Raw genomic sequence first — 21991 nt, 5'->3', positions numbered from 1 at the left:
AAGGAGACCTCCATTCCTCGTGGTGCAGGTGAAAAGGATGTTCTGTCTCTATGAGTTGAAAATCTGAAAATCTGGAGACCTGAAAGCTGTTGTCCTGCAGCGACGCCTCGTCAGATCCCCGCGCGATCACAGGAGCAGCTGTGGGATCTGACGAGGCGTCGTCGCAGAGGACGAGCGTTCTGTGGCGGCAGCAAGCGGCACAACAGCGGGAAGCACTGGTGTCCAAATTGTTGGCAGGCCTGTTAACCCATAATGTGTGTGCCATCTACATTATTGATGTCACGTACATTGGAAATAATTAGACGCGCCTCAATGTGTCGCTTATAAACTCACCGGTCACTATATTAGGCACAGCCACTCACATGGCAGCGACTTAATGGAGAGCAGAGGTGATTTCAGTGACCTTGAAGGGGACATGAGTGTTTCAGGAAAAAATAAAACTGGGGGTCTGTGGGTGAAAATGTCTTGATGTGAGAGGAGAATTGTCAGACTGTTTTGAAATGGCAGAAAGGCATCATTACAGTTAGGGATGGGAATCAGTATGGGCTGATACTGCTTTAAAATGACTGGAGAATCCGATACAATCCAACAAAAAACCTATATGTCAAGCTTCACTATATGCACAGACTGCAAAAATGTACATTTGCAAATCAGCAAAGGCATTTTTAGCTTAGTCATGTTTGGGCTGTGTATTATGTTATACAGTTGGAGAGTTCCGTCTTTGAAATGACTCAGCACAAAGCTTCATAGTTCATAAATGGTCTAAAATGACTGATATCAGATTATTATCGGTATTAGGTTTGTTATAGCAATATCAGAGACACACAAAAAAGACATTATGTTCCTAATAAACTGGCCGGTGAGTGTATGTTTTATTCTCTTTATCTAATGTCCATTTCAAAAGTTGAACGTGCCTGAATGTGTCGTTTAATACGCTCATGGTGGGGGGGGGGGTAGTTAAACAGTCATTACATCACTAAAGATGTTTACCAAACTGCATATCTTCAATCGATTGGGACCAGAGAGAGAAGGGGCCTTGTTCCATGCAGCCTGTAGAGATAAGGTAACAGTAGGACGATTTAAACTCACAGTAATCACTTCAGAAGGGGAGGAAATTAACGACATATTCCTGCAGGAAAATGAACTGCAGCGCATTTTTAAAGCTCCACGCACCTTTTTTGGCACAGTTTTTGTTGTGTGCGCGCAGACCTTCAGATGGGTTACTGAGGAGATGTGACGCTGCTGCGGTGAGCACTTGTGAATGAAGTCAAGGGTTTGTGGCCTTTTGTGTGGGACAGGATGTTTTTGTGTTGCGTGTGATCATCAGCACACGAATCTGCAGCCTGTCCGTCCGTGTAAGTGTAGACGTGTTTAATTGTGATTGAAAAACCTCACAGGGAGGCCCGGATGTAGACTTTGCAAGTGCGTATGTCATCTGCTCTGTCGAAATCAAAGTTTCCTGTCAGTGTATAGCTGACATATTGCAGCGAGGGCCGTGTTATTGGAGCGAAAAAGGCGCAGGAGGTGATGTGATGTTTCAGACTTTGCAGAGGGAAAGGAAGCTTCCCCTCGGAGTGAGACGATGACGAGGCAGGCAGGTCTGAGCACGTCCAGGCCCCATGACACCCTGTGCCACCTTACTGGGACCACATTGGTGTGATCACACCTGGATGAGTCTGTGTTGTGCGCGCGCGGAACTCCTCCCTTTCTTCTCCTTCTTCCTTAATCATAAAAATTGATTTAAAAAAGTGTGTGTGTGTGTGTGTGTGTGTGTGTGTGTGTGTGTGTGTGTGTGTGTGTGTGTGTGTGTGTGTGTGTGTGTGTGTGTGTGTGTGTGTGTGTTCTCCTGTGCAGAGTGATCTATCCCTCTCCAGACTACCCATCCTCTAAGATGTCCCAGTCCACAGTCACAGAGGAAGGAGGCACCTTCGAGCACCTGTGGAGCTCTCTGTGAGTGTCAACAACATCCACTGATGACTGCTTTACTTTCCATGTGACAACGTATTTTCCAAATAACCCAATAATTTAGACATTTAAAAAAAAAATATATGAAATGTATCAAAATGAACGTGAAAATAAAAGAATGACATAAAATGCCTGATTGAAAATCACACAAATCCTCCAAATTAAGGTTTTGGGATGTGGGATAAAAACAACATTCCCTTTAAAGGATTAAAAAAGTATTTACAAAAGCTTATTATACACATCAATTATCCTGCCTTTTAAAATATTCAGGTATGTTTGATGTATTTGTTCTTTGGTCCAAATTCCCTCTTATGCATTGTATTTTTTATTATTATCATTATTATTTTTTAAAAGCTCATCCCACTTTGACTTTGGTGTATTCATAGGGAGCCAGACAGCACCTACTTTGAGCTCCCACCAGGCAGCCAGTCAGGTGAGCGGCCAGTGCCTTCTACCAGCACCCCAGGGAGCCACTGTAGTGCAGCCGAAGTCTCCATGGATGTCTACCACATGAGGGACATGAATGACAATGTGATGGTAAGAAACGAAAACTTCACTTGTGTGGTCAGTCTTTGCTTTCTTTCTGAGAAGCTGCATCTTCTTCTGAATTTGTTAAAAATCAGATTTGGTGGCACACACCCACATGATCACACCCACGGATCTCTTCCCCTTTTCTCCATTTTTGTGTTTGTGTAACTGTCCACTTTTTTCCCTCCAGTGTTGAGGAGATTCCCTCCCATGCGATTCCCTCTCCTCTGCAGCCTTTTCCCTCTCTTTAGTTCCCTGCTGAGCAGCCTGTAGGGCCTGGGGGAGTGAGTGTGTGTGTGTGTGTGTGTTTGTTAGGAAAGAGCTAATTAAACCTGAAGCGAGGGCTACATGCTGCTCCGTTGCAGATCTATCTGTAGACCTCGGGTGTGTCTGTGTGCATGTGTGTGTGTGTGTGTGTATTAATAGCAATGCACAGACAATATGTTTGTAGACGTGTCCACCTGCTTCTTGTTGTTGTTGCAAAATTACCTTTGTTTTGATGAATGAGGAAAAATATCCCAGTTTTTAAGCTTCATCTGGCCTTATTTTAACATTTTAACAGCAGAATAATTTAATAAGCTCACACCAATAGAGAAGTTTTCGCATGATTGATCCTGGTCACTTGTTCACTCTGTTCATATCCGCCTTTCAAAGATGAATATCCCTCCTAAATACACCTACACTATATTTCCTTTTCCTACTGATCTGTAATATTGGTAGGATGTAATCTTTAAGTGGGCAAGTCTGGGCCTGCCTGGCTGCTTAATGAATAGTCATGACAGAAAGGGGTGGTGGGTATGGATGGGGGGGGGGGGGGGCGGAGTGAGTATTTGTTGTTAGATGCGAGGCAAGTTTAGAAGGCCGAGCCAGGCAAGGGAAACAAGTGGAGGAGAAGAGAGAGAGGCGTACAGGGCTCGTCCTGTATCCCCCATCATGTCCTCCACCACACTGAGGCCAGCTGGTCATGGAGAGCTTGAGTCTTATGCTCACATTTGACCACAGAGTGTGACTCTTATATGAGAAGCGGGCCACAGAGACATCGTAGGGACGCCTCACCTTACCAATTAGGAGCCTAAAGATGTTGTATGTGGCGGTAAGTGGATACGAGCTTAATGTTTTTGTTCGGGAGGGTTTAAAACATTTGAAAGTGGTGGTGAAGGTGGTTTATGCAAGTGTGTGTCAAACTTCGAGTGTTACTTGATTGTAATGTGGGTGAACTTGGGCAGTCAGGAGTGAACGTGTTTTCTGCAGCTTTAGTTCATTGATAGTTTAAAGTTAAGCTCGTGTTCCTCTGTATTTTTTCTGCATGGCCAGGGCTTGAAATTGAACTTTGAAGTGTGTTTGAGTCAAAACTATTTGAAATGCAACCCCCGTATAATGAGGCTTCATTGTTGTTATATATACAATATACAGTGTTGTAATGTAATGAAGTACAAATATTTTGTTACTGTACCCAAGTACAAAATTCACATATCTGTACTTTCTTATTTATACGTGTGGCAACTTTTACTTTTACTCCAATACATTTCCTCTAACTGTCTTCATTACTCGTTATTATCATATCAGAAAGAGAAGAGTTTGTAAATGCTCTGTATTTACAGTATATAGTGCTTTGCTGGTCTTGATATAATATTTATATATACATATATATATATATATGATATAGCCATTTTAGGTACTTATATATACACACACAGAGAGGTTGGCACAGGCCCTAAAATGCTGACACTTTTGAATTCAGTCACTATTTGAAAAGTTCCATTCTCCATTTTCCCTTCACATCCTCTCGCATTAATTAGGAGGAATTAAGAATTAAGAAATTAACTTTAAAAATATTAATGTTCACTGTATACCTCAGTTCTCAGTAACCTTAATATAGACTGTGTCTGCAACTGTTTGGCATAAACGTGGACTTCCCTAATATTATGTCCTTTCCTAAACCTCCCCAATAGGGGGCGACCTTCTTACACATCTCTCCACGTTTTGCCTCCTTTCATTCCCCCAATTTAACATAGCTGGCATTGTTTAGACATGCAGCACATTTCACATGTCATTTGTTTATGTGGCCTCATTCTACAAATGGATGAATTTGTGTCTTTATTTCAACATTTAGGGTCAAATGGCAAGAAAACGATAGTCCTCCTTTTTTTTTAGACTATAGTTTTAAGTGGCAGTCATTAGCATGTTGTTAGTCTCTTTATCCTCAGCCTATTACCTTTCACTCATCTTGACATGTAAAGCTTGTTGTGGGGGACTTATCTACAGTTCTAAATGTTGTGGGTCTTGAGAGCTCAGCTTTGAGTGGCAGCTACCAGAGTGACTGCCCACAGGGGACATCAGAATCTGCTGAGATGGGAAGCTTCAATCTTAAACACACACAGGTTTGCACAGCTATTCTTCTTGGGACACTGCATTGACTTCCTATCATTTGGACAGCCTAAACAAAGCCTTATCCTTAACCTTAACCTGAACCATAACCAGTTCATGCCGAACCTGAACCTTAACCCAACCACAATTCACGCTTAGCCCTCAACTTAACCACTTCCTCAGAAATCGGGGTTCTGTCTCATTGGGACCAGGTTTTAGACTACTGGTCCTGACAAGGTCTGTGTTTATGCCAGAAAAGGTCACACACATAATGACATATTGTTATCATGCATTTCCTAACCCCTTCCCCAAATATAAACCATCTTAACTGAGTGCCTACACTAAAGTGTACGCATGCTGTGATTCGGCCAAGACCTAATTATTAATTTTTGAGTTTATTATTTGAGAGGATAGACAGCATGAAAATAGGAGAGGGAGGGCGTAGACATGTAGTGAAGGACCTGGGCTGGACTCAAACCCAGGTCGTTGCAGGTGAACTATATACCTAGATGTGATTCTAACTTCAACCCTCAGAAAGCCTTTTGGAGTTTTAAGGACAAACAAAAATGCACACACGGTGTGTGCATTGCTGGGACACATATACAGACGCACACTCTCTCTCTGTATCATACACACAATTGCTCACACAGTTGCTGTCGAGGTCTGAGCTCTGTTTCAACATGTTGCAGATCAAGTTTCGGCATTAAGTGCAAGCACACCTGTGATTGCATGCATCTGTATCTATGTGACACAGTGTACACCCGCGTGTGTGTCAAGTGTTTTCGGTTTTCTGTTGTCTGTGTTTGGGATTGTGCCCGTGAGGCCCTTTGACAAGACGTCATCAAGGTAGAATTCCAATTTACATTTAGGTGGTCTCTAGCTCTATTAATGGTTAGTTATTTTATGAGTTGAAGAAAGTACAAGAAATGCCTATTTTGAATGCCCGGTGCCCCATGTGACATCTTTAAATCCCAAGTGCGCCCCAAAATTCATAGGTATTCAGACAGCAATAGAAAAGTGAATACATTCACAAACTTTCAAAGGAGAAAAAAAAAGATAAATAACTGAGGACATCAAACGAGACATGATAGGAACGCCTCAAATATTTTCCAACCAGTTTTCTGTTGATTAACTGTTGTTTCAGTACTGGACTGTGTGATTTAATGAGAGGAAATAGTAAATAAGCAAACCGCTACTTTGTTCTGGCCTCGGCTGACTCCACCTGAGTTGGAGTCAATGTCTAAATCCAAACACACACACAAACATGCGTACATCCCGATGTAACCTACACAGTTTGCATAGAGTCTAGGACATTGACCTGTCCCTTTGCTTGTGCCATGAAGTTGACATATCCTTGTGCAACTCTGTCTCAGTTTAGTGTGTGTGTGTGTGTGTGTTTAATGTGTTTTTGTTTGAGGCTGAAAACACAAAGATGAGCTGAGAAACACAAGCCCTAGTACATCCATGTGAATGAATACTAGTTTTTACTGTTGTAGATTTAGATTTAGATTTATTTTTAACAAATGTGGAGAGAAAAAATAAACCCAGTAAATCCAGATTGTTCCCATTCTTTTTCAATGATACTCTGAATTTTTTTTGTTGATTTAATGGTATATTGATATACAATAATTGGTGCAGGAGTCAACCCTTGAACTCATGTTGTTTCGTGTTTCCTTCTTCTCTCTCGCTCTCTCTCAGACCAGACAGTGTTTACTTAGTGCAGGCCTTCACAAGGTGTTTAGGAGCATGTGTGTACATGCGCCCCGGCATTGCCGTCTATGTCCGGGCATGCCATAATTAGAACATCGTACCATTTTTTGGGTTCCCATCCCTCTTTCCCTCTCTCCTTCTCTCCTCTTGCCTCAGTCTATGGTTTCTCTCTCTCCACACCAGTCCTCACCTGTTTCCCTGTCCTGGCTGTACAAGTGTCAGGAGTGTGTGTGTGTGTGTGTATGTGTGTGTGTGTTTGTGTATGAGTGTGAGGTTTGCACACTGTTGAACTCTCGGCTTGGTCCTGCAGTTTCTTTGCTTTATTGAGTTTGGACGTTTCTGACTGAAGGGTTCACAAATGAGACCAAAACACTAAAGGATGTACTACGTGAAAAAGAAGGTAAAGACTTTGTGTTTTTTTCTGCTCATGGGGGAGTGTGTGTGTGTGTGTGTGTGTGTGTGTGTGTGTGTGTGTGTGTGTGTGTGTGTGGATGTGCAATACTGTGTCTATTCCAGTGTGAAATCACTGTCAGTTATTTGACCCACATATGGACAATACAGTCAGTTGCTTGTAAATTGTTTTTCTTCTTGAGTTAGAACTTTTCGAATGTAGGATGGAATTAAATAATAAAATACATGGAGTCAGTTTTCAAAGATGGTAACCGTTGGATGTTGATGAGCAGAGGATGGGCAGGTGGACTTGCTGTGATTGGCTTTTTTGTGTTTTTTACAATTTTTATGTTTTTGTTCAAGTGTGATGAGGAATTGTCAAAGGAACACTGACGAAAGTAGAATTGCAAAGGCCAACATAGTAATTTCCCTCCACTGTATAGTAGCCCATCTATATATGGGCCTCACAAAGTGCTTTAACAGTGTCACTGCATACAGTGCAACACATTTCCCCTCTCTTTTCTTTAACACAGAGGACAAGAGAGGAATGGCAGGCAATTAGGCAAAACACAGATTATGCCTGTTTTACAACTCACCTCGCATAGCCCCAAGGAGGCTACTGTGAGGACTACAACTGACTGACACACACACACACACACACACACACACACACACACACACACACACACACACACACACACACACACACACACACACACACACACACACACACACGGTCCCAAACATGTAATGATTTTTCTCACCTTGCTTTACATAGAAAACTCAGTTGAACACCTAAAACAATTATACATGCAACGCGCACTCACACACTACACACAGCTCTCCCTTCCCACTGTAATCTGACCTTCCTTCAATCTCCAGGCCCCCGTCTCTCCAGCACCTCTACCTGTGTCCTCCCTCTGTCTCTCTCCTCCCTCCTCCGCCTCCCTCATTCTTTTCCCTCTTTTTTCTCTCCCCAGTCCCAGTACAACTTGCTGAGCAGCAGCATGGAGAGCCTGGGGAGCCGCGCAACGCCCGCCAGCCCCTACAGCTCCGAGAACGCCTCCTCGTCCACCGTGCCCACCCCCTCACCCTACTCTCAGCCCAACTCCACCTTCGAGGGCCTGTCGCCTGCCCCTGCCATCCCTTCCAATACCGACTACCCGGGACCGCACACCTTCCAGGTGTCCTTCCAGCAGTCCAGCACCGCCAAGTCTGCCACATGGACCGTGAGTACACACACTTTCTTGGCTCTGGTGTGCAGCGAGTATGTCCAAGTGTGTGTGTTTTTTGTTTGTTTTTTTCACTCGCATCTCAGACTCACTGTCTTATTGATTATCTGTATTGCACACACATAAACATCCACACAAAGACACTCTTTCACATGCACATGTTCACAGTCACTCAAGCCAGCACATGCAGGCAAGTCACGTGCAAGAAGAAGAAGGAAAAAAAAAAAAACGATGCATCATTCAGTCACTCATGTTGTCCTCTACTCACCTCCTGCAATCAAATCTAGTGCAACAGGGAAAGTCTGGGACGTGTTGGAGACACATTTTGTCCTGTGTGTTAATCTTTTAGAGTCAATCTGTTAATCCATTACAACACTGTTTTACTCACAATAGTCTATTATAAGTTTAGGAATGGTTCCACCACATGTTGTTCATATGCGAGCTCGAGTAGCACTAACATGTTGTAATGCTAATTTTTTTTATATACTTTTAACAGGATTTTAACAAGATTTAAAATTCAGTTTATATTGATAATTATCACAATAAATGTTAGACTGACAGGTCTTTGCACAATGTTCAAATATTATGTAGATATGTATTGATATTTAAGGACATTATATACCAGTTTTATTCAATACTGCCCATGTAGAAAGCTATGTCAGGTTTTAATAAACCTTTTGTTTCATTTTAGGAGCAAGATTAATATGCACTGATATTTGTTTTGGGACATTTTGTGAGAAAACTGTATTGTCTATTTATAATGCATATCAACGATTATATATCATATAGGCCAAGATAAACAGAAGGTCTCCAGCAGTAAATCACTCAGAGGTACCTGCACTGAACTCAGGACCTTAGGTCAAGACTAAGCCAAACCTAATAAACACAACAAACACAACTGCCTAGTGATGTAGTGGTGCTGAGAGACAGGTGAAATGGGATCTGTGTAACTCATCATGACCCAGTGAGAAGTCTCCTGTTGGAAAGGTGTCACCTCTAACTGTCACACAGTTGACCTCCCTGAAATAAGAGAGATGAGAGACAAACTGCACTTCCTTTACTCTGTGTGTGTGTGTGTGTGTGTTTATCTCTTTGTGTGTGTGTGAGCGTTCAGGCCTGTAAGTGTGTTTGTGTGTGTGAGAGACTGATGCGCTACTCCATGGCTGTGTTTCCTGGAAGTAACCATGCTTGGCGTTGCATGGTGCATGTAAGGAGATCCCCCTCTGGACATTAGTGCAGTGGTCTTTGACCTGCAGCGTCTCTTCCCGATCTTAACACACACTCATGGCTGTCACCCCTGGCGCCTGAAGTTTATCCACATTCCCTTCTTAAATCTGTCATTTCTTTTCTCTCACTTCTGACTTTGCGCTCAGGTCGTCCTCACAGCCAAACTAATGGTGCTGTTGAAACTAATTTGTTTAGCTTAATATTTAATTATAAAACTAAATTAAAAAACTAGTAGTATATCTTTCTATTTTAAACTGAAAGGCACCGGCCAATAGATTTTCTATTGCTTTTGTACTCACCGTAAAACCCCACACTCATATTATTATCCCTGCGATTTTCTTTGGATTTGGTTTGTGTAGATGATAACTTCAAAAATGATCCCGGTTTTATCAGCAAAGAAAAAAGCCTTGATACTACCTGCCTGAACACCTCAAGTTGTAGCATTTTACCCCTTTGTTTTTAACCCAAAATAGACAACAGATTACAATAGAGTTTTTGACTATATCACATGACTTATGATACAGATGATGAGGCAGCAGAAAGTACTTTGAGCAAGCCTATGATTATTTAGTTTCCACTACTGCAATTAAAAAAATGAGGGATTAGAGTAAGAGGGAGAAAGGTGATTGCTCATAGCTTTTATGGAGTTTACTGTAATGCTTTGTTTCTGTCTTGATTATAAGATTGACCAAGTATGAGAAGAGGTATTTGAGGATTATTATAGAGTAATTATAACGCAACAAAGCACTGTGTGAAGTGATGCAGTGTGGTGTGATGCCAAACATTTCCTAATGCAGTTCTTGCTGTAATGAAATTCATGCAAGAGTTTCTTTCATGATTTCATGATTGACAAAATTCACAGCGTGTTCAAGAGCTGATTTGAATTTAAACGTGAGGGGAAAAGAAAAAAAAGAGTAACCAAGTTTACATAAACATGTGCCAAGCTACGTTTGAGCTCAGTGTGAAAATGCTTTTGAGGGCTTAGATCAAGGGCAGGTCGTTTTAGAAGTGATGGTTGTGAAAAGAGAAGAAAAGAAAAGAGATTACGGTCAAGGCCTTTGGAATGAATACCATTCGGCTAATGGGAGGGGATTCCCCCCCAAAATAACACCAGGGTTGGATGAGGATTTGTGTGTGTGTGTGCATGTGCATGTGCTTATGCAAAATAAGACTAATGCCAATGTTTGAACACGTTTTGAAAAGTACAACTACCTGAACCAAATTGAGTCACCTTGTTTGACTAAAGGAGTGAACAATCTGGGTTCCTTGCTGATTTCCTATGGCCTCAGGCTGTGGGGAATGCCAAACACCATAGGGGCATATTGACTACAATCAGTTACCTAGTCTTCAAATGCCTCCCAGTAGTGGGTGGCATCTGTATGAGAAAGGTGGCTGTTTACAGGTGACTACCAAGGCAGGAGAAGAGAAGAGAAGAGAAGAGGCTCTTTTTTTCCATCTATCAAAAATGTTTCCACATGCACTAAATCCATCCAAGCCCATCTTAAGCTAGCCTGGTAATCCTCCAGTCCCCCTCCTGTCTAGTCAAGACACTGAGCATTAGTGATAATAGCTCTGAAACTCTGCCGCTATCTCAGCCCTTGAAGATGATTCCCTGGCTTGGACCCAGGCAAGCGTCACTGTGGCTGGAAATGAGATGTAACACCCATGTCTTGTCAAATAATAAGACTCCTTTTCATACGCTCAGACTTCAGTTTGTGTGATTGTGTGCGCACACGCACGCACATCGGGGGGGGGGGGGGGGGGGGATACACACACAGGTTGGAACATGCACTGCACGGCAGCTTTTAGAAGCTGCTTTTCCCAGCTATTAGCTTCTCTCCGTTAGGATGCAGGCCCCAACACGCCCGGCTCAACGCAACCTTCTCCGCCTTTCCTCGTGCATCCTCCACAGCCCCACCACCAGTGGCCTTCCTGACCACCACATCACATTTGGGAAAAACATAGTGGATATTTTTTTTCTCATATATGTCAGTGCTCAGCATCCATAAATATATGACAAATGCAAATGCAAGTCCTATATACAGTATAGTCAGCCTGCACCACAGTGTGCAGGTATGAGTGTTTTATCCAGTATCCTCTCCAGTATTTACCTCTCTTCTGCTACACAAACCTTTCCTTTTTATTTACTCAATATATACATCATTCAAATACATTCATTTAAACTGGTGAAAAGGGACAGGACGGTTAGGATGAATTAGATCTTAGGTACGTTAGAGAACGGGATTAAAATTTGTGAAGAAAAAAAGGCAAAAGTCTCTACATCTTTCCACATTTCACAGTCTCAAGACAAACTGCAATTACTTTAAGTGCACGTGCGCGCGCGCGTGTGTGTGTGTGTGTGTGTGTGCGTGTACATGCGGACATAAATGTATTCGATATTTGGACACTTAAGTGAATTTGTGGCGGGCAAGTTGTTGCTTGTGTATATGGATGACGGTCTGGCAATTATCACCTCGTCTCCAGGAGCCTGCCGGGGCCTGTCTACATTTGTCTGATGTGCTGAGGCAGGAATAGATGGACGGATGGATGGATGGTTTTGGGATGACTTGGTTTTCTGGCACATTTGATTAAACAATCCTTGTATTATTTTTTTGCTGATATCGCATTGTAATTTTAGACAAATGACAGGAGTACACACCATGTGAAGGAAAATAGAAAATATCTACATCTGCTCCAGAGGGATGGGGCTTGAGAAGGAGGAGCTTGTTTTTCCCCTCAACAAGGACAGTATTTAACACAAAACTCTCGTACATTTACATTGAAAGTGCTTTGAAACGTAAGTAATTCACTAACATTGTGTCTCAAAATCAGCAAATCACCTTGTTTAAACTGAATATTGGTAGTTTCTAACCTAATCTGCATGATTTGTATTTAGTTTTGGTGTTGCACTTTTCTCCATCCTTTTTTGTCCTTCCGTGAAACAAAGCCCAGCTTGTTCATCATACAGGTGTGAATATTATGCATCTCTTGTCTGGACAGGAGGGTACGCATCACATAGATACTGTACTTCCTTTATTAATACTTCATTCTGACAAAAAGGAGTACGGGGGGGGGGGGGGGGCCCCACCAAGTGATGTGTATGTGTGCGCATACCGATTCATTGTCGGTGCATGTGTACACTAGTTTGTGTGCTGGACGAGTTGAGACATCTCCCACGGCTTCTGCATCCCGGAAGACTGGAGTCAGAAGTCATTTATGACTCGTTAACGAACTCTGACATGTTCAAAAACAGTATCATCATACTGCTGACCTGCACTTTTTCTACTACTGCTGGGCTTATTGCTTAGGGAGAGTCATGGAACTGTTATACACTACCGTTCAAAAGTTTGGGGTCATCTATACAATTCTTTTGTGTTTTCCATCAAAAGTAACACTTTTATTCATCAAAAGAGTTGCAAAAATATAGTCAAGACATTGACAAGATTAGAAATAATGATTTTTATTCCAAAAAATTATTTTACCCTTCAAACTTTGCTCTGGTCAAAGAACCAGCTAAACTGTTTTCAGCTGTGCTAACATCATCCCACAAGGGTTTTCAAGGGTTTTCTAATCATCCAATAGCCTTCTAACGTGATTAGCAAACACAATGTACCATTAGAACACTGGAAATGGGCCTCTATACACCTATGTACATATCCCATTAAAAACCAGACATTTTCAGCTAGAATAGTCGTTTACCACATTAACAATGTATAGAGTGTAAATGTTATAATCAAAAATAAGGACATTTCTAAGTGACCCCAAACTTTTGAATGGTAGTGTATGTTAGAATAATTTGTAAAAAAAAAAAAAATGGTTGGAGTGATCAATACAAGAAGCTGGACTGTATATACATAAGTACTCTAAAACATAGTGCACATGTGACCGTTCTGACATTCATCCATACACTCACACATTTATAAAGTGCACATCGCTCATACTCATTCACAGATCCATTCACACACTCCTGCCAGGCCTAAGCAGAAATGTGGAGTTCAGTGTCTTGCCCAGGGCCACGTTGACATCAAACCCCTGCTCCTCCACTGAGTCACGGTATTTGTGTGACTCAAGATTAAGGATTTGTCTCTGGTATTATTCTCTTGTTTAAAACCTGAGTTCAGTTAACCTGCAGAAATAGCTGTTGACTTGTCAACAACTCTGAGGACCACCCATGTCGATCACTATGAGGAATACGTCACACGACCACTGCGTCATAATTTGAATATCATGAGTTAAAACCAGTTACTGTTTTCTTCTTTTCAATCACTGAAAGAGTTAAATGGTGTGTTGTAATTGGGATGGAAAGAAAAACACTGGCTTTTAAATGCAAATGTCGCAACACAAAAAAATAGGTCTGTGAATAAAAGACGCCCGTCTGCCTGGTGTATCTGAGGGAAATTATTTATTCATGGTATGGAAGAAGTGTTGGGACTTGTCAGGGAAAGAAAGGTGGGAAAAAGGTAATGTTGTGCACAGGTATTTCCACTGCCTTCAAGGGAGTGCTCGTGGCTAAGGGTGTGTGTGTGTGTGTGTGCGTGCGTGCGTGCGTGCGTGCGTGCGTGCGTGCGTGCGTGCGTGATAGAGAGAGTCTGCAATAAGTGTATTGTTGTGAGGGTCTTAGTAACAGTGTCACAACACAAAATCCTCAGGGAAGACAGTCAAATATCAAAGAGTCTGAATAATCAGTGTCAATTTATAAAAAGCAGAGATGTACATCTAAAGTACTGAGTGGATATTTATGGAAAAGAAAAATGATGAGGTGCAGGAGCGTCTTTTCCATCAGTGGCAGAGTAAAAGATAAATTGGGGATTTGCTGGGAAGAGAAAGGGGTGAAGCTCCTCTGGCAAGTGAATCAATGGACCCTAATGTGGACACTGATGTGGTCTAACGGTCAAGCAAATACAACAATTCCAGTAATGCAGCAGAAAACTTTATACAGCAACTTTCATCAGAGCAGAGGGTGAGATGAACCCCGAAGAGATCAGCAGGGTTATTTTTGAAGACATGGCACATTTAAAGGTGCCATATGTAAGAATGTGGCCAAAAATGGTTACTAGATTCAAATTCAAAATATACAGAGGTCTTTTAGGTTTCGTTTTCTGACGTTACTGGCAACCCGTGGTTGCTCGGCAGCTGAGACTCTACTGACTGCAATGATTGTTAGACGACGGTAGGTGGCGCCACATGCTAAAACATGATTTCAAAACATAAACTGCAAGTCTGCAAAATATATTTTTTAATGCAAATATTTTGGCTGTACTGTTGTTGTTGGTGAGTTCAGTTTGTTATATGAACATTCCTGAGTCTCTGTGACATATGTTATGGCCAGTTGCTTTAGATTTATTACATAATGCACCTTTAAGGGTTATTATTAAGTATTTTTTGTCATTTGACGAGCTTCTCCTAATTGAAACTCTGAAAATAACCTGGTGTGATGTTTAAGATTCAGACAATTTAACTGGTCAATTTTCCAGCAATGTTTGTCCAGCTCAATTCATTCACATATTTTCTGTTTCGCTTACTCTTTCTCACACTCTTTTTCAAATATTGAAAAGGGAGTATTACAAGAGCTGAAACGATTAATCGATTTTTAATCGATGACTAAATTAATCTTCAACTATTTTTGATAATTGATTAATTGGTTTGAATTAAAACAAGATTTTTGATTGTTTTAGCTTCTTAAATGTGAATATTTTCCATGTTTCTTTGCACCACATAAACAAAGAAATCCTTAGAATTTAATCATTTTGGTTTGTGGACAAAACAAGACATTAAAGAACATTGTCATTTCCAGGTTTGACAAACACTGATCAAGGTTTTTGTTTTTTTTACATTTTCTGACATTTTATGGACCAAAAGATTAATCAAGAAAATAATCGACAGATTAATTAATTAAGAAAATAATCAATAGTTGCAGCTCTATATATTACATTTAAAAAAAAAAAAACATGTTTATCTACACAGTATATGACAAATTCTGAGCTGTATATTTCATTTGTATTCCAGCTCATTGCAACAAGCCCATACAGGATAACGGTCTTCATTTTTCTCCTGGAAGGTCCCAATTTGATTTCTGTGGGGGAGATTTTTCAGATTTTGTGATTATGTTGGAACATGTTGAGGCTTTTGTCCGTGTGCCTTTGGATGCGTCTGAACAGGCAGTTACACACACGCGCATGTGTAGACGCTCGTAAACTGAGGGAATTATTGAAAACTTGGCTTTAACATAACTCGGCACATTCTGCCTGAGTTTGACTGTAGCACACTTTAGTGTGACTTCTGTTCAATATCGAGCAACATTTTGAATTATCACCCATTTTCTCCCCCCAGCTGGTAATCATAAAGGGACATTTTTTTCCCCCAGTCTGTCCTTTTGAACGTCTGCCACCTGCAGCGCCCACAAACCTGCCCTACCGTATAATAATTATTTATTCTAATAACACAGTAATTACTTTTACAACACAGACTACAATTCAGTGCTGACTGTTTTATAGTTTCCCTCTCTCTTTCCTTTCACACTCTCCCTTTCCTCGAATGACACAGTTTTGTTCTTCAGTCATGCATCATGACGATATATATACCATTTATATATATATTTTTATATATATATATACAGCATCATGTATGTCACATCATCGCCGAGATTTTTATTTGTTCATTTATCTTTTTTATGACTTAAAATGCATTAGGATTATATGGTTATTTCATTTTAAAGCAGTACTCGATGAGCGTACAACCTTATGCCTTTTTGTCCATTGTCACAAGGATACTTATGGTGACTGAATGTTCTGACAATCTCTCATGGAAATGTCTCTTTCACTCACACACAGACTCTCATAGTTGCCATAATATATCATCTCCGATCACTGTCAAGTGTCCACTGACTCCTTGTGTTTTATTTCTCCCCCCCTCCTCCTCCTCCAGTACTCTCCCTTGCTGAAGAAGCTCTACTGTCAGATTGCCAAAACCTGTCCAATCCAGATCAAACTGTCCTCCTCTCCTCCACATGGCAGCATCATCAGAGCCATGCCCGTCTACAAGAAGGCGGAGCATGTCACAGAAGTGGTCAAACGCTGCCCCAATCATGAACTGGGGCGGGATTTTAATGATGGTAATCACACGGGAGACACAGATAAATGTTGTGCATTCAAGTATTAAAAAAAAAAAAAAAAATAAGACTGGGTTATGAACAAGCAGAATGCATCCTTACCTTTCTTCCATCTTTCTTCTCAAAGGTCAAGCAGCCCCAGCTAGTCACCTGATCCGGGTGGAGGGGAACAACCTGTCTCAGTATGTGGACGATCCTGTCACAGGCCGACAGAGCGTCTTCGTGCCCTACGAGTCACCACAGGTTGGTGGTTCATCAGCTTCTGTATAGAGAAAACAACATTGTATTATGTATGTGCAACTTGTTATCTATGAATTGCAAATAAGTGAATTCTCATCCATTTTTGGTATTTAAATTCATGACATTGAAGCAAGGATTTTGGTTTGGTAAAAAACAAAATATATATATATATAGCAGATCTCACATTTTAAATGATTTTTAAAATGTGTTCCTAATACTAAGTCAATTTTGTGTTGTTGTTCAAGTCAATGGGTCAGTCAAGGTCATTTCTGTTTATTTACTGATTCGTTAAAAAAAGGGGGGAAAAGAGACACGTGAATAGATATAGACTCCGTGTACATTGAGTCTCAAAGGTGAGGAATCTTCACTGATGAAGTTAATGATTACCAATGTGCTGTATCACTGCCCTCTAGTGGCGGTTCAGTCATATTGAAAGGGACAAAGATAATCACAAACATCCTTAAATAGATTAACACATAACTAAAAATGTTTTGTCATGTTTGTCATTTAAAAAAAGAATATATATATATATATATATATATATATATACAAAGTGTCCATTCATTCACAAAATCATTAAATGAGTGATACTGTATGAACACTGTGATAGTAAAATGAGATGACTGCACCTATGAAACGCTCAAGAGAACTCCACTGCTCAAAAATCCCTACACTCTAAAAGTGTACACTATAAAAGTGCTAAGTAGAACCATATAAGGTTCTTCGGCTTGTCCTCATAGGAGAACCCTTTTTTGGCTCCAGGTAGAACCTTTTTTATAAAGGTTCCACCTGGAACCCTTTCGGAGGGTTCCACCAAGAACTTTTTTAAAACCCTTTATTTAGGAAAGGGGTTTTAAAGGGTTCTCTGGATCAAAATGGTTCTTACTGGAACCATTAGTGTTACCAAGAACCCTTGAAAAACCCTTTCTTCGGGAAGGGAAGGATCCCTTATTTCTAAGAGTGTAGTACCGCTTGACAGAGTCAATCTTCAGGTGAAGATGTTATATTGTTCCTGTACACAAACACCAACCAGAGGCATGCACTTATTGTTTTGGGGTTCATTGTTTTTGCATTGCAGGTGGGGACTGAGTTTACCACCATCCTATACAACTTCATGTGCAACAGCAGCTGTGTGGGTGGCATGAACAGGAGACCGATCCTCATCATCATCACTTTGGAGACAAGGGAGTAAGTCAGTAACACACACCTTTGGTAAATTGCCTTGGGAGTAATACACAACTCCTTATATGGACATCCTGGGGGGGTGGTCATAGGTCAAATATTCAGGCTTTAAAAAATGTGCTGTTGTTATGATTAATTTTATATACATTTTTAGTAGTAATATAAAGTAGCAATAATTGTACAGAAGTCACAAAATAGGCTGGTTTTTTTGCAGGTTTTTTTTTCATAAAAACAAGCCAAGCGAACTTTGAACTGTGACTTATTTCCCGAATTCCATCTGATTTTAAACATTACTTCTTTCTCATGTGTGTTTATATAGTGTGAAAAAAAAAAAATTTTTAACAGAATATCTCGGTTGTTCTGTTCCAAGGTTTAAAAAAGGCATCTCTTTTTTACTCCAACAAGCACTGTCCTTGTCATATGTATTGATTTATGGCTCTTTTACTTGCGTTTTATCAAATTTACAAAATTTCACAATAATACTAGCATACGAGAGGACATCATTTCAAAACAAAATACATGTTACGTTAGACACAGCAGACTATAAATAGTATTACATGTCGTGGAATGACCCTGTTTCGGGGCATTCTGTGATGTTTTCAGTGAATTAATCCACATTAATGAGTCTATTTCCTGTGCCCTATCACATTTCCAGTGGTCAAGTCCTGGGCAGAAGGTCCTTTGAAGGTCGGATATGTGCGTGTCCCGGCAGAGACCGCAAAGCCGACGAGGACCACTTCAGGGAACAACAGGCTCTGAATGAGAGTGTGGCCAAAAATGGCAGCGCCAGCAAGCGCAGTGAGTAGAGCTTTTGAAACAATTGAAGTTGGCGTCATTGTTGTGAAATGTGTTCGAAAACCTGTTAAAGTATCATTCCATTGTGTTCAGATTTTAAACAGAGTCCGCCGAATATTCCTAGTCCAAATATTAACATGAGGAAGAGACGACATGGAGATGAAGAGATTTACTATATTCCTGTAAGTAACAAGCAATTTCCTTATTATATGAATATATAGATATCCCTCAGATCGTGTATGTGAAAATATCCACAGGGACATGAAAAAAAGCCAAAAACTGTTAAAAACCAATGAACCTTATGAGGTACGACGCAACCCTGCGGTTACACCATTGCTTATGTTTGGCATTATACTGGCTGCAGGTTCGTGGTAGGGAGAATTTTGAGCTGCTGATGAAGATTAAAGACAGTTTAGAGCTGGTTGAGTTGGTGCCACAGCAGCTGGTGGAGTCCTACAGACAACAAACACAGCAGCAACTGCTGCAGAGACCGTGAGTTACTCCATCACACATGCATATGCACAAGCACACGTATAGCTGCTCATTTTCCCACATGAAGGTGAGGTTATAAACTCCACACAAAAAGCAAAAAGTAGACTTTAATTTGTGAAATTGTTGGCAGATGTCCAACACAAACGCACACTAACTTCTACCAAATGATTCTGCTTTTTTTTCCCAGGAGTCACATATCATCCCCGTCCTCGTACTCTCCGCTGTCCAACATGAACAAGCTCCATGGCCACGGAGGCCTCAACAAAATGCCCTCAGCCAACCAGCTGGTGGGGCAGCAGCTCCAGCAACACCCCACTGCCCCCACCTCCATAGCTCATATGAGTGAGTACCTACTCTGTATGCGATTCAAATCGGACGAAGCGAACCGATTTGATTTAAAAAGGGAAAAATATGACGCAAAGACAGCGTTTTGGACGATGTTTTTCGCTCTTCACAAATTGCTGCTGATGATTTACTGACCGCTCTCTCTGTCTCACAGGTTCAAACATGCTCAACAACCACCACATGCAGGGCAACGGTGACATGAACGGTGGCCACAGCAGTCAGACTATAGTGTCTGCTTCTCACTGCAGCCCGCCCCCTCCATATAATCCTGACCCCAGCCTTGTCAGGTACCTCACCCTCCAATGACACTCCTACTTTATTCTCCTGTAAAAGGCCAGCAGACAATCAGATGCACTTGTTGATGCCAAAACAACAACTTTTGTTTGACTATGTTTAACAAATTTGGTCAAACTGTTTTTTTTTGTTTTTTTGTTTTTTTTTACTTGTCGCAGTGAAATGTGTCCAGATGGAAGTGTGTTATACAGACAGTCTGATTTGAGCGTGGCTGCTTTTGTATAGACTTGGCCGGTGCCATAACGAAGGTGCAAGTGTTGGCTCTATGTTATTGATGTCTGTTTCATTAATACAGTTAAAAAAAAGGAGCATCTAGTGGAAAGCTTGTTTAGTACGGATAGGTTAATAAAAGGGTGTTTTTGGTTTGTCTGCTTCCAAATTTTGGCCCTGATGACACAAAACTGTCCTGACCCCAGTAGTACAAAGTAATTGTGTTTGTCTATGTCTTTGTTAATTGTCTGAAAGTAATTTACAAAACATCTGGTGTACTCACCTAAATTAGCTCCGATGAGTTGCCCTATGATTAGTGTCAAAACCAGATGGTGCTCATGTCCATTGACTCTGCTCATATAGCCAAGCTGCTCCAGAGTTGACCTCCACTATGGCTGTCAGAGGAGTTTACGTCACCTAAAAAGGCCAAACTGTGTGTCATACACTTACATCTAAAATCATTCTCACTGGGTCACTGTGTATACAGCCTTTGAAATGCACTATAGTGAATTTTCTTTTTCTTCTAAAAAAGACTTTCATTGTTTAATTTGTATTTAATTTAAAACTGTTTTTTTTTTTTTTTCAAAGATAATTTTTCAATGCAGTTGTTTACTAACACACATTTAACATTTTTTGATACGTCAGACGTTTTTATTTGCTAGATCGTTGTTTATTTTACAGTTAACGTGTACAGAAAGCTTCTTTTTACATTGTATGTTTTTCCAAAACCTTAACATTTCATGTATTTATAATAAAGGTTCTTCACCAAAGCAATAATGGCCTTATGAATCATTAATATAAATGCATGTCTATGGTTTAACATCCACTACATCTATCAAGATGTATACTTTCTGTAGACGTCAGTCAAACCTAACTATTTCAAATACACTAATAATAGATTGAAAAGCGAGTTACATAATGGGATGCAACCAAGTTGACAGGATATACTAATCAAATTTGTCTCAAAATAAATGCTGCAACTGGCAAAATATTACGTTCTCCTTAGGCACAACTGCACACTTCATCAGTGTTGATGAAGTTCTTATTTTTTTATAGTTTTGTAGCTGTGATTAAATGACGATCTAAGCAGCCCTGCTTTTCTCCCCGTACAGTTTTCTTACCAGTCTGGGCTGTCAGAACTTCATTGAGTACTTCACCTCCCAAGGCCTCCAGTCTGTCTACCACCTTCAGACTCTCTCCATGGAGGTAACTACTCTGTTCCAGCACTCACATCCACACAACTGTGTCTCTACAACTTGATAGAAAATGTTTTAAGAAGACACAGTAAATGAAAATATAGCAGAAAACATCTGTTTTCCGACTTTGTGTCTGTCACACGCTCCATCCATGTCTGTTGGTGTCTTTATCAGGATTTAGGTGCACTGAAGATACCAGAGCAGTCCCGCCTCGCCATCTGGCGGGGTCTGCAGGACATGAAACAAGGTGCTGCCATCCAACTTCCGACCTCTTCTCATCACCACGACTACCATGGCCAGCAGCTTCTTCGCTCCAGCAGCAACATGGCTGCCTCAGCGATGGCAGCCATCGGGGCTGCCGGCGGGGAACTACAACGCCAACGCGTCATGGAGGCCGTGCACTTCCGTGTCCGCCACACCATCACTATCCCCAACAGGTCAGGTGTTGTTGGGACATCAGGGATGGCATCAGGTGCTGATGAGTGGGCCGACTTTGGTTTCGATATGCCTGACTGCAAGATGTCACGCAACAAGCACTCCATCAAAGAGGAGTTCATGGAGAGTGATGTTCACTGAGCCTGAAGAGAACTCAGGACGGTTTCGGCACAGGAATCATAATCAGCCAATCTATGGATTAGAAAACGTGTGGATAGGGTCTTTCAAATGTGCAGTTGGGTGTTGCTGTTGTAAATCTGTCAGTGATTTTGCCG

At 41.1% G+C, this 21991-nt stretch overlaps 1 protein-coding gene across 1 annotated transcript; it reads left to right on the top strand.

The window, feature by feature from the left end:
• Positions 1–1876: 1876 nt before the first annotated feature.
• On the top strand, positions 1877–19240 carry tp73 (tumor protein p73; the record flags this gene model as incomplete). The annotated part of the gene is made up of 9 exons (XM_083894698.1): positions 1877–1950; positions 2352–2502; positions 7941–8189; positions 16344–16530; positions 16655–16770; positions 17846–17955; positions 18605–18747; positions 18838–18926; positions 19109–19240. Exons 1-9 carry the CDS (start codon positions 1892–1894, stop codon positions 19238–19240), a joined length of 1236 nt encoding a protein of 411 aa, XP_083750824.1. The 5' UTR covers positions 1877–1891.
• Positions 19241–21991: the final 2751 nt, after the last annotated feature.

This window comes from Microchirus variegatus (assembly GCF_963457635.1).
Source record: "Microchirus variegatus genome assembly, chromosome: 9".
In the NCBI taxonomy this organism is placed as follows: domain Eukaryota; kingdom Metazoa; phylum Chordata; class Actinopteri; order Pleuronectiformes; family Soleidae; genus Microchirus; species Microchirus variegatus.
The sequence above is the reverse complement of the archived record's forward strand: the minus strand, read 5'-3'. Positions and strand labels throughout refer to the sequence as shown.